This window comes from Hypanus sabinus, chromosome 21, assembly GCF_030144855.1.
Source record: "Hypanus sabinus isolate sHypSab1 chromosome 21, sHypSab1.hap1, whole genome shotgun sequence".
Taxonomy (NCBI): domain Eukaryota; kingdom Metazoa; phylum Chordata; class Chondrichthyes; order Myliobatiformes; family Dasyatidae; genus Hypanus; species Hypanus sabinus.
In genome coordinates, this window is record NC_082726.1 from 16,205,821 (window position 1) to 16,221,190 (window position 15,370).

The window sequence follows — 15,370 nt, forward strand, 5'->3', positions numbered from 1 at the left end:
CTAGTCTTGTTAAAAAAAAATCTTACAAAAAAACAGCTTACAAAACATCTGCCTAACCCTCCCCAACTCTGGAACAAGCAGCAACTCAAATTTAAAACGGATTATAGAGATCATTATTTTTCAGCTGTCCATAAGAGAAACATCTTTTTAACACTGACAAAGCATTTGCTTTACCCACCGCACACTTTTTATTTGTCAGTAAGACTTATGAATCATTTACAGAAATCTCAACTCTGAAAAAAGCAACATTTGAAATTTAAAGCACCTTCTTATAGTCTCCATTAGTGCATAGGTGAAGACTCAGGAAGATGGAGGTCATTCTGTTCTTGTTGCTGTCCTGCTGGAGATTCTGGCAGGGTATTCTCTGCTCTAAAACATTGTACTGCCTGTCTTTTCTTATCAGTGGCCCATTTGATTAACTCTCTACTGTCAGCTGTTCAGTCTTTGTTTATGCTTTGGTAATTTTGAGGTGATCTTAAGTTTTCCTGTCTCCTTTTTTTGTATCTCTTTCAAGGTACTGCTGATATTTCACAGGGTCTTTAATTGTGTGTCTCTATTTTTTTGATCGGTTTGCTGATGATTTTGGGGCTATCTTGACAGCTTCACTGCCAGTTGTGTGATGGTAAAGGCATTTCTCACTTCTTAAAGAAAAAATTGGCTAAGTCTTGCACTTGCCAACTCAACTGGATAGCTAGCTTGTAAATGTAATTTAAATATACAGAAATAAAGTGATTTATTTCTCCATTAAAGCACACAAATAGTAACTCATCTGGTAATGACACATAATAAATATACTCTCAGGTTAGGAGGTATAAATCTTTAAATTATTCACATTTCTGGACATCAAGATGTCAGTCTTCTGCCATGACAGCCACATGCTCCCGTCACTTTTCATTTCCATGGCAACCACATTGTTGTGTGTTAGTAATGTCAGAAGTGTTGGGGACAGCGGGTCTTTATCATAAAAATGTACAAATTGTATTAAAAAAAACCATGAACTTGACATTTGTTTTAACAGTTCTTATGAGAAAATACAAACTAAAAATTTCATGAATCTAATACTTATTATTACTTTATTTTGAATACAAAGTTACAAAGTCTGGGTAGGGGATAAGCCCAAAATAGTGAAATTCTGGAACATTAAGATTTTTAATTTACTTAAAAATTAAGAAAACATTATTTATGAAGCATACTGAAAAAAGTTTAGAGTTACTATTTTAAAACTTTTAAAACTAGTTCTTTGTAAAAACTTTTTTTCTTGAGTATCTACCTCAAGGACAGAAAAATTATGCAAATTGAAGAATCACCCATGAACATAGATTAACTATTTAGTATGTACATTAAGTGTTGCCAGGTACAGGGCTGTCTATATGTAAGGTGACTCTGACAGAAAATGATAAAGTAATGGTGGGGGAGGGGGCTAGTGGGTGGAGGTGTTGATCAGCCCTACTGCTTAGGGAACAGTTTTTGAGTCTGGTGGTCCTGGTGTGGTTGCTACATAGCCTCCTCCCTAATTGGAGTGAGACAGACCGTCCACGAGCAGGTTGGGTGGAATCCTTCATCCTAGCCTTTTTCCAGCACTTTTCTGTATACATATCCTTGATGACAGGTAGGCTGGTGCCAGTGATGCATTGGGCAGATTTGACTCCCTATTGTAAAACCTTCCTGTCCACCTGTGGTGAATTACGTATACCTGTTTGGACACGCCCCCTGCTGACTGCTCCTGTGGCTCCTCCCACAGACCCCGGTATAAAGGCGATTGAGGCCTGAGCCCGGCCTCTCAGTCTCCAGGATGTAGTATGGTGGTCAACCACTGCTTGTTCCTTCTTCCAGTCAATAAAAGCTGATATCTCGCCTTTACGTCTCAGAAAGAGTTATTGATGGTGCATCACCACCACAGTACAATTACCATACCATACAGTGATGCAGAGTGGCCAGCTGGTAACATAGTGGCAAAGGCTCCCAAGTTCGAATCCAGTTGGCCCCAAAAACCTGGAGAGGGATGGGCTCCGCCAGGTTTCAAATGTCCAAGTCATGCTGTATGATGAGCAATCACCAAAAAGATTGGTGTAAAAAGCTTGTCATGACGGTGCCCCAACAACTCCACCAGGAGTTAAGGACACACACGCACACACACACACACACACACACACACACACACACACACACACAGTGCTGCAGAGTGTTAGGGCGCTCTCTGCTGTGCGTCTCTAGAAAGTCATGAATATTGATGTGTACAGTCCAGCTCTCTTCAGCCTGCTCAGAAACTGGAGACTTTGGTAAACTTTCTTGATTGGATTGGATGTGTTCTGTGACCAAGAAAAGATGTATGTTATGTACACTCCCAGGAAGTTTAAAACTCCTCGTGATTTCCCTGCTGTGTTGTTGATGTAAAAAGGAATGAGTGGTATGAGTTCTCCTGAAGTCAATAACTATTTCTTTGTCTTGTTGACATTGAGGAAGAGGTTATTTGCTCGGCACCAGGCCTCAAGTTCTTCCACCTCCAACCTCCCCTGTGTAGGCTGTCTCATTATTGTTGACATCTTTGCATCTTTTTTGAACTCCTTCCTACTCAAAGGACAATAGTTTTGTATAATTTAACATAGGTACACATATTATAACTTACTTATGTTGTTTTTAAAAACTTCTTATAGTTTTGTTTTATTTTAGACAGTGTCTGCCCTAAAGGATTTACAAGAGTTAATGGGACAATCTGTGAAGGTATTTAAACTCTTTCTGTATCCTGTTTGTATCTTTGTCCACTAACACAAATGCTGGAACATGATATTTTTTTTTCTAACAACAAATGACTGTAAAATCTAGGGGAATTTGAATAAGTATATAAAATCTAAATGGCTCAAAAGATGAAAATTAATATGTGGATGATGGTATTCATTTATAGAAATACTCAAAGATGTAAATAATTTAACTTTTCAAATGACATGACTTTTATCCAGAATCCAAGCCTGTTTGTGATTAGACTCAGGAATGGCAAAACGCCATGCATTTTACACATTTCAAGAACATAGACCATTTTAACGATAAACTCATTGGCTTAAAGAGGAACACGTTCCATTGTAATTGGCTTCGTAAATAGACATTGTGTATGAGTTTACACATTTGAGATCACCTTTACAAATGTATATTTAATTTTTTTTTGTCCAGTTAGTTCAGAATAATACTTATTTTATTAATTTACATAATAAAATTAGATAAATGTTATTTAATATGTCTGCTTGTAACTTTTGAAACTAACATTTTTAATCATAGTTATTTTATTTTATAATTCCTTTTAGATGTCAATGAATGTGTAGTATTCCCTGGGGTATGCACTAATGCTGATTGTGTGAATACACCTGGATCATTTAAGTGTGTCTGTTCTCATGGTATGTCTCTGGACAGCAGTGGAAGGACGTGTATTGGTAAGTATAGAACAGACTTTTAACCAAAAAATATAGATACCTCAGCCATATTGAGCAAACTCTTGGCTGCCCATCAAGCAAAGTATTTGGAGTCTACTGTGATGAACTTTTTCTACTTATTTGCTTCCTATCTCAATCTTTTGGAACACCATGGTCACAGCAGATTATCTACACAGTGCTTTTGCCACACATTATTTTCCTCACATTTCAATTACTGTATAACAGTTATTTCAATGTTATCAAGTGATAACTATTCATAGTTTATTATATTGAGAGCTGTGACACTTTATATGATTGCTATTAAATTGCTAAAAAGTGTTTTTGTGAAATGTAAGCAAGGTTTATGGTTAGGTTTAAGAAACATCATCTTTTCTTTCCTATTTGATTGCTCCATGTGCAGTCTAGCACAGGTGTGTAACTGAAAACCTAAATTAAAAGGTCATTTTTATCTCCAGCTACTAGGTATGTCTGAGCAAGGCAAGGAAACTTGTACACTTCTTTTCTACCCCAGGATAGTAAAGCAGCTGTGAAGACCATGGCAATTTTAAAATGAATAACTCTAACTCAAATGAGATCTAGGTTGCTATTTCAATCTGAGAGCCAAGCATCAGAGCAATAATAATCCACCCAATTGGCAAATTGATCGGGGTAAAGACAAGATAATTCATCAACATTTTAGTTCACCTGCAGACTAGGAGAAGCAAAAGAGATCCTTAACCATATAACAATTACAGCATGGAAACAGGCCATCTCGGCCCTTCTAGTCCATGCCGAACGCTTACTCTCACCTAGCCCCGCTGACCCGCACTCAGCCCATAACCCTCCATTCCTTTCCTGTCCATATACCGATCCAATTTTACTTTAAATGACAATACCGAAGCTGCCTCTACCACTTCTACTGGAAGCTCATTCCACACAGCTATCACTCTCTGAGTAAAGAAATTCCCCCTCGTGTTACCCTTAAACTTTTGCCCCCTAAATCTCAAATCATGTCCTCTTGTTTGAATCTCCCCTACTCTCAATGGAAAAAGCATATCCACGTCAACTTGATTTATCCCCCTCATAATTTTAAATAGCTCTATCAAGTCCCCCCTCAACCTTCTACGCTCCAAAGAATAAAGACCTAACTTGTTCAATCTTTCCCTGTAACTTAGGTGCTGAAACCCAGGTAACATTCTAGTAAATCTTCTCTGTACTCTCTCTATTTTGTTGACATCTTTCCTATAATTCGGTGACCAGAACTGTACACAATACTCCAAATTCGACCTTACCAATGCCTTGTACAATTTTAACATGACATCCCAACTCCTATACTCAATGCTCTGATTTATAAAGGCCAACATACCAAAAGCTTTCTTCACCACCCTATCCACATGAGATTCCACCTTCAGGGAACTATACACCGTTATTCTTAGATCACTCTGCTCTACTCACAACAAAATCTTATACCAGATGAGCATGACTTGTATCTTGTTTATTATTACAGGACAAATATTATTAAAATTTAGCATGTTACTGTACAGTTTTATTTATTTCTATGTCTAAGGTAACAATTTTGCATTTTGCTTTGGGCAGATATTCGTTTGGAACACTGCTATTTAAAATATGATGAGGATGAATGCACGAAGCGCATGCCTGGACGATTTCGCATGGATACTTGCTGCTGTTCTGTTGGTGCTGCTTGGGGGCCAGATTGTGAAAAATGTCCTGAGAAAGGAACAAGTCTCTACAAAGCACTTTGTCCACGAGGACCTGGAATTTTCAGCAGAGAAGGACCTGATGGGAAACCCTTTTTTAAAGGTAAATATTACATTAAACATATAACAGTACAAAGTTTATAATAATTTTGCTTGCTACACAAATTTTCTTAGGTATAAGTTTGAGAGTCATCGAGAAATACATCACAGAAATAGACCTTCAGCCCATGAGTCTACACTGACCATTAAACCATTAATATTTTACACTAATCCTACATGTAAGTGTTGTGTAGATTCTCAGGCAGTTTAAGAAATAAATGACAAAATGCTGTTGATGATTTACAGTTGGGAACTTAATGCCAGCAGTACTCGAATCCTTGATCAATAAAAATATAACTAATTTCATTTAATTTATAACAAGAGAAAATCCTGCTGACCTGCCAAAGGGTTTCACCTGAAACATTGACTGTACTCTTTACCATAGATGCTACCTGACTTCTGAGTTCCTCCAGCATTTTGTGTGTGTGGCTCACTTAATTAAGACATTCTGGATAACAGAAAGGAAAAAGATAAATAACAATCCTTTTGCCTGCTTAAATAGGATTAACTTAATATTGAATTGGGATTTGATAACTTTTAGTAGTCTATTGATAATTCAATAACAACTTGACACAGTTCTCCAAACACATATTGAAAGTGCCCATTTTAACAACTCACTGTAATTAGGGTGGGAAGTAAAAAATAATTTTGCAAAAAATTCTAGTGTAATTTAATATGGCAGAATTTATAATTGTATATCCATAATCCAGTTGTTAACTCTAAATTTTGGTGACTACCGAATAAAAAGGTATGGATTATGTTCCATACAAATTGCAATTTCTGCAAAAATCAGTTGACAGTAGCAGTTTGTATAACCTTCTATAATAACATGAGAATTAATTAAATTAAATCAAAAACAAATACAATCTTGAAATTTCTTACTGTCCTGTGGGAGCAAAAAGTTTTGCAATGGGTAGGTTCAATTAAGACATAAAACATTCGGGATCAGGTGATAAAAGAAAATTTGTCTAGAAATTCCAGTGCATCCTGAGAAATGTGCTGGAATTTGTTTTAATGCTGTTATTCCAGTCATCAAAATTTACATTGGCTTGTTAAAGGTTTCAAAGTCAAAGTAAAATTTACTATTAAAGTTAACATTCTTGCAGGCATTTGCATGAAAGTAAAGAAATTCTGTAGAATTTACAATAAACTATATATAAACAAAGACTGACAACCAATGTGCAAAAGAAAACAAATTGTGCAAATAAATATATAATAATACTGAGAATATGAGTTGTAAAGTGTTCTTGAAAGTTAGCCTGTAGGTTATAGCATCAGTTCAGAGTTGAGGTGAGTGAAGTTATCCACATAGACTCCTGATGGTTGTTGGGAAGTAAATATTCTTGAGCCTGGAGGTGTGGGATCTAAAGCTTCTCTACCTCCTGCCCGATGATAGTAACAAGAAAGCATGGCCAGAATGGTGGGTGTCCTTGATAATGGGTGCTGCCTTTTTGTGGCAGACCACCACATAAATGTGCTTAATGGTAAAGAGGCCTTTGCCTGTGAAGTTCTGGGCTTTATCCAGCACCTTTAATAAAATTTTCCATTCCTGGGCATTGGTGTTTCCATACCATGATACAACTGATTAGGATGCTCTCCATTGTGAATCAATAGACGTTTGCCAAAATTTTAGATGGCAAACAGAATCCATGCAAATTCCAAGAAAGTAGAATTGCTGTCATGCCTTCTTTGTGATGCCACTTACGTTCTGGTCCTAGAGTAGATCCTCTGATATAATCATGCCTATCGCTACAACAGATCAATGGCAGACACAACCTCAATGGCTCTTCACATGGCTTCAGACCACCTGGACAATAAAAACACCTATGTCAGGATGCTGTTAATCAATTATAGCTCTACATTTAACACCATCATTCCCACAATCCTGATTGAGAAGTTACAGAACCTGGGCCTCTGTATCTTTCTCTGCAATTGGATCCTCGACTTCCTAACTGGAAGACCACAGTCTCTGCGAATTCGTGACAATATCTCCTCCTCACTGGCGATCAACACTGGTGCACCTCGGGAGTGTGCTTAGCCCACTGCACTACTCTCTCTGTACCCATGACTGTGTGAATTTATTATGGGGAACAAGGAAATGGCAGACGAGTTGAACAGGTACTTTGGATCTGTCTTCACCAGGGAAGGCACAGACAATCTCCCAGATGTAATAGTGGCCAGAGGACCTAGGGTAACGGAGGAACTGAAGGAAATTCACATTAGGCAGAAAATGGTGTTGGGTAGACTGATGGGACTGAAGGCTGATAAATTCCCAGGGCCTGATGGTCTGCATCCCAGGGTACTTATGGAGGTGGCTCTAGGAATCGTGGACGCATTGGTAATCATTTTCCAATGTTCTATAGATTCAGGATCAATTCCTGAGGATTGGAGGGTAGCAAATGTTATCCCACTTTTTTAAGAAAGGAGGGAGAGAAAAAACAGGGAATTATAGACCAGTTAGTCAGACATCAGTGGTGGGGAAGATGCTGGAGTCAATTATAAAAGATGAAATAGTGGCACATTTGGATAGCAGTAACGGGATCGGTCCGAGTCAGCATGGATTTACAAAGGGGAAATCATGCTTGACTAATCTTCTGGAATTTTTTGAGGATGTAACTATGAAAATGGACAAGGGCGAGCCAGGGGGTGTAGCGTACCTGGACTTTCAGAAAGCCTTTGATAAAGTCCCGCATAGGAGATTAGTGGGCAAAATTAGAGCACATGGTATTGGGGGGTAAGGTACTAACATGGATAGAAAATTGGTTGGCAGACAGGAAACAAAGAGCAGGGATTAACAGGTCCTTTTCTGAATGGCAGGCAGTGCTAGTGGGGTACCGCAAGGCTCGGTGCTGGGACCGCAGCTATTTACAATATACGTTAATGATTTAGATTAAGGGATTAAAAGTAACATTAGCAAATTTGCTGATGATACAAAGCTGGGTGGCAGTGTGAACTATGAGGAGGATGTTAGGAGAATGCAGGGTGACTTGGACAGGTTGGGTGAGTGGGCAGATGCATGGTAGATGCAGTTTAATGTGGATAAATGTGAGGTTATCCACTTTGGTGGCAAGAACAGGAAGGCAGATTACTATATGAATAGTGTCAAGTTAGGAAAAGGGGAAGTACAACAAGATCTAGGTATTCTTGTACATCAAGTAAGTATGCAGGTACAGCAGGCAATGAAGAAAGCTAATGGCATGTTGTCTTCAGTTTTGGTTTCCAAATTTGAGGAAGGACATTCTTGCTATTGAGGGAGTGCAGCATAGGTTCACGAGGTTAATTCCCAGAATAGCGGGACTGTCATATGTTGAAAGATTAGAGCAACTGGGCTTGTATACACTGGAATTTAGAAGGATGAGAAGGGATCTGATTGAAACATATAAGATTATTAAGGGATTGGACACGCTAGAGGCAGGAAACATGTTCCCGATGTTGGGGGAGTCCAGAACCTGAGGCCACAGTTCAAGAATAAGGGATAGACCATTTAGTCGTCAAGTCACTTCTATTGTCATTTCGACCATAACTGCTGGTACAGTACATAGTAAAAATGAGACAACGTTTTTCAGGACCATGGTGTTACATGACACAGTACAAAAACTAGACTGAACTACGTACAAAAACAACACAGAGAAAGCTACAACACAGAGGACTACGACCTACTCAGGACTGCATAAAGTGCACAAAAACAGTGCAGGCATTACAATAAATAATAAACAGGACAATAGGATAAGGTGTCAGTCCAGGCTCTGGGTATTGAGGAGTCTGATAGCTTGTGGGGAAGAAACTGTTACATAGTCTGGTCGTGAGAGCCTGAATGCTTCGGAGCCTTTTCCCAGACAGCAGGAGGGAGAAGAGATTGGATGAGGGGTGCATGGGGTCCTTCAATGCTGTTTCCTTTGCGGATGTAGCGTGTAGTGTAAATATCCGTGATGGCGGGAAGAGAGACCCTAATGATCTTCTCAGCTGACCTCACTATCCGCTGCAGGGTCTCGCGATCTGAGGTGGTGCAATTTCCGAACCAGGCAATGATGCAGCTGCTCAGGATGCTCTCAATACAACCCCTGTAGAATGTGATGAGGATGGGGGGTGGGAGATGCACTTTCCTCAGCCTTTGCAGAAAGTAGAGATGCTGCTGGGCTTTCTTTGCCATGGGGCTGGTGTTGAGGGACCAGGTGACAGAGTTCAGGAAAAACTTTTTCACCCAGAGAGTTGTGGATCTATGGAATGATCTGCCTCAGAAGGCAGTGGAGGCCAATTCTCTGGATACTTTCAAGAAAGAGTTAGGTAAAGCTCTTAAAGGTAGTGGAGTCAAGGTATATGGGGAGAAAGCAGGAAAAGGTACTGATTGTGAATGATCAGCCATGGTGGTGCTGGCTCGAAGGGCCGAATTGCCTACTCCTGCACCTATTGTCTGTTGTGTGGCTAGGCATAGCTCAAATACCATCTATAAATTTGCTGATGATACAACCATTGTTGGTAGAATCTCAGATGCAGACAAGGGGGTATACAGGAGCGAGAAATGCCAACTAGTGGAGTGGTGTCACAGCAACAACCTTGCACTCAATGTCAGTAAGATGAAAGAGCTGATTGTGGACTTCAGGAAAGGTAAGATGAAGGAACACATAACAATCCTCATAGAGGGATCAGAAGTGGAGAGAGAGAGCAGTTTCAAGTTCCTGGGTGTCAAGATATCTGAGGACCTAACCTGGTCCCAACATACAAATGCAGCTCTAAGAAGGCAAGACAGCATCTAAAATTCGTTAGGAGTTTGAAGAGATTTGGTATGTCAAGAAAAAGATTCAACTTCTATAGATGTACTGCGGAGAGCATTCTGACAGGCTGCATCACTGTCTGGTATTGGGGGTTGGGGGGAGGTGGCTACTGCACAAGAGCAAAAGAAGCTGGAGAAGGTCATAAATTTAGTCGGCTCCGTCTTGAGTGCTAGCCTACAAAGTACCCAGGACATCTTCAAGGAGCAGTGTCTCAGAAAGGCAGCATTCATTATTAAGGACGCTCAGCAACCAGGGCACGCCCTTTTCTCACTGTTACCATCAGGTAGGAGGTACAGAAGCATGAAGGCACACACTCAGTAATTCAGGAACCTCTTGTTCCCCTCTGCCTTTCGGTTCCTAAATGGACATTGAACTCGTGAACACTACCTCACTTTTTTAATATATATTATTTCTGTTTTTGCGTGATTTTTAATCTATTCAATATACATATACCGTAATTGATTTATTTGTTCACTTATTATTTTTTCTTCTTCTATATTATATATTGCATTGAACTGCTCACAATACTCCAAGTGCGGGCTGATCAATGCCTTGTAAAGCTTCATCCTTGATTTTATATCCTCTTGAAAAGAATGCTAACATTGCATTTACCTTCCTTACCACTGACTCAATCTGGATAGAGCAAATCTCAACCTATTGTAAGTCCAACCAAATTTTGTTTGTCATTCATTTCACCACTTGTTGATCTCTTAAAGGTTTAAATCAATCTTCAGGTTTCTGTAGAGCATTAATTGTAACAGCTGTTACACGACCATGACGGTGAACTGTTATGTACCCCGTAACTGGGTAACTTACCAGCAAAGATAGAGAGGTCCGTTGAAGTCCGATGGTACTATTTTTAACAGTATTTATTGATAAAAATACACAAATAATATCAATGCAAAAATACAGATAATATACGTCATCAATACTAAATCTAAAAGTGTGGGTATAATAATAATCAATAAGAAATAAGCTCTATCGTTGTCTAGGGGATAATGTATTGTCCGATGGAAATATAAAAGTCACTCAAGTTCATTCAGGCTGCAGCTTTTGGTTGGAGAGAGAGATGGATTTTTAGAACGTGCCCGTTTTCCTTTTTATGATGTCGATCCTTCGAAATGGCGTTGGTGTCCTTTTCCTTTTAGCTAAGCCATTCTTCCGTGGTCAATCCCGCCAGTCCCAGGCAACGGGAAAGGACGCATGCGGGCCCCACCAGCTGTTGCTATTAAATGCTGTCACGGGATTTCTAGCGTTTCTCCTGGTGCATCTAAAGGGGTTGTTCCCCAGACCCTCTTTTATCCTTACTCACGGGGTCTCAGATGTCAGTCAGGTTGGGATGGTGCCATCCCTCAACCCAGCCCACTTTGGTCATTCCCTGAGGGCTTCAAATAAATGGTACAGTACTCAATACACAATTCCGTCTCCAAGAGACAATGGCCATTTCCCGTGGCTTTGTATCGCTGAGGGGCCAGACATTCCAAACCCTTTGTGGATTCTGCGTGTCTTTCTCTCATTTCCTGGGTCTCCTGACCTGAATTAATAGCGATCTTGCGATTCTCAAAAAGGAGGGGGCTACTTTGTACCCTTCAGCCCCTCAGAGTTGGGGCGCAGGCGTAACAGAACAAACTCAAGTGCAGAACACAGGCATGAAGGCAGAGTTGGGAGGTGTTATTGACGTAGCAAGCATGGAATCGGTATCCAGGCGTGATGCTAGACTTAGAACTAGCAGTCCCAAGAACCATGGAACAAGGTTACTCACACCAGAGTCAACTAACGAACTGGCTTGTTCTGATCACAGGGTCTTTATCCTGCATTTTCTGATAGAAAGCAGGTGTGTGTAGTTAGTGGAACCTGGGAATGATTGGAAACTAAATGAAGGGATTTAGGCCCAAGTCCTGAGGTAATTAGCAAGGTAGCGGATTGCCAGAAGGGACCATGACAACAGTTACAAGTACTTCTTAATTAAGAAGCCATTTTGTCAGATTTTGGAAGTAGTAAAACCCATATTGATATAGAAATATGGGAAATCTTACATAAGTAAATCAAATGTGTGGTTGGGTTTTTTATATGATAGTTTTTCAGAGTAAAAATGCTACTTCAACTGTTTAATGTTGCTCACACTTTCAAATGTTTGCATACTTCTAAAAGCCTTTTATAAAGTATCAGGGTTGACTTAGTTAAAAGACTGACAAAAATTTTACTCCATAACTAATAAGAAAATTTTGTGCAACCTACACAAAATGCTGGAGGAACTCAGCAGGCAAGGCAGCATCTATGGAAGAGAATAAACAAGTCAATGTTTCAGGCCAAGACTCTTCATGGAGAAAATTTTATGCCTATTTCTCAAACTAAATTGGAGCTTCTTGATTCCTCTCCTTAACTCTGCTTAGCATTTTGTTTCCTTGAAATAAACCTTGAAAATGTTCAAATTAATAACAATAGAATGCTGATGTCAGATGTACTTTTAAGTAGCTAATTTCTGTTTTTAATATCTTAAAAACAAGAAAATTATTTTTCTTCTACCACAAACTTAACATGTGATGTAACATTTATGAATAATATTTGTATTGACATAAACCATCTAAAATAAATTTTATCTTTTGCTTTTAGATATCAATGAATGTAGGACAATCCCAGGTATCTGTACCCATGGGAAATGCAGAAACACCATTGGGAGCTTTAGGTGCAGATGTAATAGTGGCTTTGCTCTTGATTCTGAAGAAAGAAACTGCACAGGTATGTTAAAAGTTACAGAGCAATAATAATTATTACTTATATTAACAATCGGGAATACTGTATTAGCGAAATTGGAATGCTTCATAAAGGATTTGTCTTTCACAAACTAGAATCAAATTTTGACTCATTCACAGCTGTGGATAATCCTCTATTTGTATTATACTGTACTTGCCCCATAAATTTGTAAATGCTAAGTCAAGAACTAAATAGAGGTTCAGAGAAAAGAATGTACAAATTTATTATCAACTGAAAAGGCAGCCCCCTACATCAGTAAAAGGTAGAGGTTGAACATTAGTCTTGTAATGACTCCCCATTCTTTTTAATTCTGTGCCCCGCTCAAAATTGAGTAGATTTCTAAACTATTAAGCTGATGCAAACAATAAACCAAGTTTCTTTTTCAATTATGTTATATTAATTAATATGTTAAACTCTGCTAATATGACTTAATTGTTGCTTTATTCTAATATATTTGTTAATTCTAATGTACTTGTTATTTAATATTCTTATCTATGCTGCTCAAAGATTACTTCAAAAAGAGATTTCAAGACCAGTCATATAATTTTGTAAAGAATCGCTACAAAGCAATAATTTTCATTGAATATATTCATGTTTTAGAAGTAATCATATATACTGTTTGATTTTAATAATAACATTCCTGTCAAAGTACTCCAACACTTAAAAAGGCTTAAGATGATGATGATGATGATGCATTGGGATGGGCTATCATTTTTCTGCAAGGCTCTCTGACAGCCAGCGGTTCAATGCATTGAGTGCATCAGAATAGACTTTGTATGTCTAAACACAGGCTTTTCTTTGACTATCTCAGCCACTTTGGTGCTAGAAAAGGGCATGAACTTTCAGGGAAAGGCAGGAGGTGTGAGTAGGCAGATTTGAAGCTGGAAAATTGGGAGGATTAAGTGGTAGATCCAGACTGAGGGGATTTAAGTACAGTAGGATAATGTATGTGGGAGGGCTTTCAGCATATGATCAACTCAGGATTTAGGGCTGACAATTTAACAGCAGAGAGTGAAGATCCTAATTATATTTAAAGCAAGATGAATGTATAGGAGTGGAGGAAGTAAATGACGAGGAATGTACTTAGAGGTGGATGCACCTGCAAGACAATGCCATGCTCTCCTGACAACAGTTCAGGTACATATTTTGTTTCCTGTAAGTAATGATGAAGTAGGCCTGTGTGTGTAAAAGGCACCATTTGTGAACTCTAAATCTCAAAATAACTTACTTTTGTGGTGTTAAAATGCACTGCATACCGTTTGGTATTATAACAATAGATGGAAAGAATTAGGTGAAACTTAGGAAAGCACAATGAAGACAGAAGGGTCATAATCACATTTAATATCTGCATTTTAGCTAAAATATAGTTATGCATCTCAGTAAAATATGAAAGAACTTCTAGCCCTAAGTATCTTATCTTCCACTAATGACTTTTCTTTTGATCTTAGATATCAATGAATGCCGCATCTCTCCTGATCTATGTGGTCCAGGAACTTGTGTGAATACTCCTGGAAGCTTTGATTGTGAATGCTTCGAAGGATATGAAAGTGGTTTTATGATGATGAAGAACTGCATGGGTATGTGAAAACAAAATGAGGGAAAACTTAATTTGTCAGTACTGTATATAAATGTTATTAGAAGTTCAAACATTATCCATCCAGTTGGAAATGAAGCTGGAAAAATTGGTTAAAGAGAATGGCTGTTCATCTAAAAATGCACACAGTACTTGCAGATGAATTAATAGCATAAATAGAAATAAATAGGTATAATTCAATAGGCATTATGGAGACTCAGATCCAAAGTAACTATGCTTAAGAGTTAAATATTTTGGGATTCATATTTTGTAGGAATGATAGCCAAATGTAAGACAAAGTGGTTAGCCCTGATAATAAAGGTTCATTGTTCAGAAAATCAAAGAGTAGAATCAGTCTGGGTGCAGCAACCTAAGAAGCAACAGGACCCAAAAACATTTGTTGTAAGTTGTCTGTAAACCCCCCATTAATGGTGGTAATGCAGAACGTTGTAAAAATTAGGAAATTAGAAGCACATAAAATGAGGAGAGTACAATAACCTTGAAGGATAGTCATCTGCATATAGACTAATCAAATTAATATAAATCAAATAGTACCAAAGACAAATTCATTGTATGGGAGATTTTTTCAATCAATGATAAGCAGCTATTTCAGGTCTAGTACTTTGCAATGGGAAAGGGTTAATTGGTAGTTTGGTATTTAAGGATTCTTTAGGGATCATTCATAAAATAACAGATTTTTATATGATTATTGAAATGTATTTGGTTCTCAAATTCAAACAAAATCAGTTTAGAATGATATGAGACATTTGACAATGTCATTAAAATACAGACATCAACAAAGAATAATCGAAGTCTCAAGAATTAATAGCAACAAACGAGCAAAATGCATTTTACATTTATGTGTTGAAGAATTAGTTTACAACAGATATATATCAATATAAGGCACAAAACCCAACAGGAAAGTGATACTGAGCACATGTTCATGAGTTCATTGTCCATTCAAAAATCTTAAGGCAGAGAAGCTGTTCCTGAAATGTTGAGTGTGTGTTTTCAGGCTCCTTGATGGTAGCAATGAGAAGAGGGCATGTCTTG

At 38.3% G+C, this 15,370-nt stretch overlaps 1 protein-coding gene across 1 annotated transcript in view; it reads left to right on the plus strand.

Annotated features, from left to right (window-relative positions):
• The window catches only part of LOC132378818 (fibrillin-1-like), a 377,797-nt gene that overhangs the window by 211,505 nt on the left and 150,922 nt on the right, over positions 1-15,370 (plus strand). The window contains exons 22-26 of the mRNA XM_059946042.1: positions 2,671-2,721; positions 3,297-3,422; positions 4,998-5,222; positions 12,604-12,729; positions 14,193-14,321. Of these exons, the coding sequence (XP_059802025.1) occupies positions 2,671-2,721; positions 3,297-3,422; positions 4,998-5,222; positions 12,604-12,729; positions 14,193-14,321 (657 nt within the window). The remainder of the gene's footprint in view (positions 1-2,670; positions 2,722-3,296; positions 3,423-4,997; positions 5,223-12,603; positions 12,730-14,192; positions 14,322-15,370) is intronic.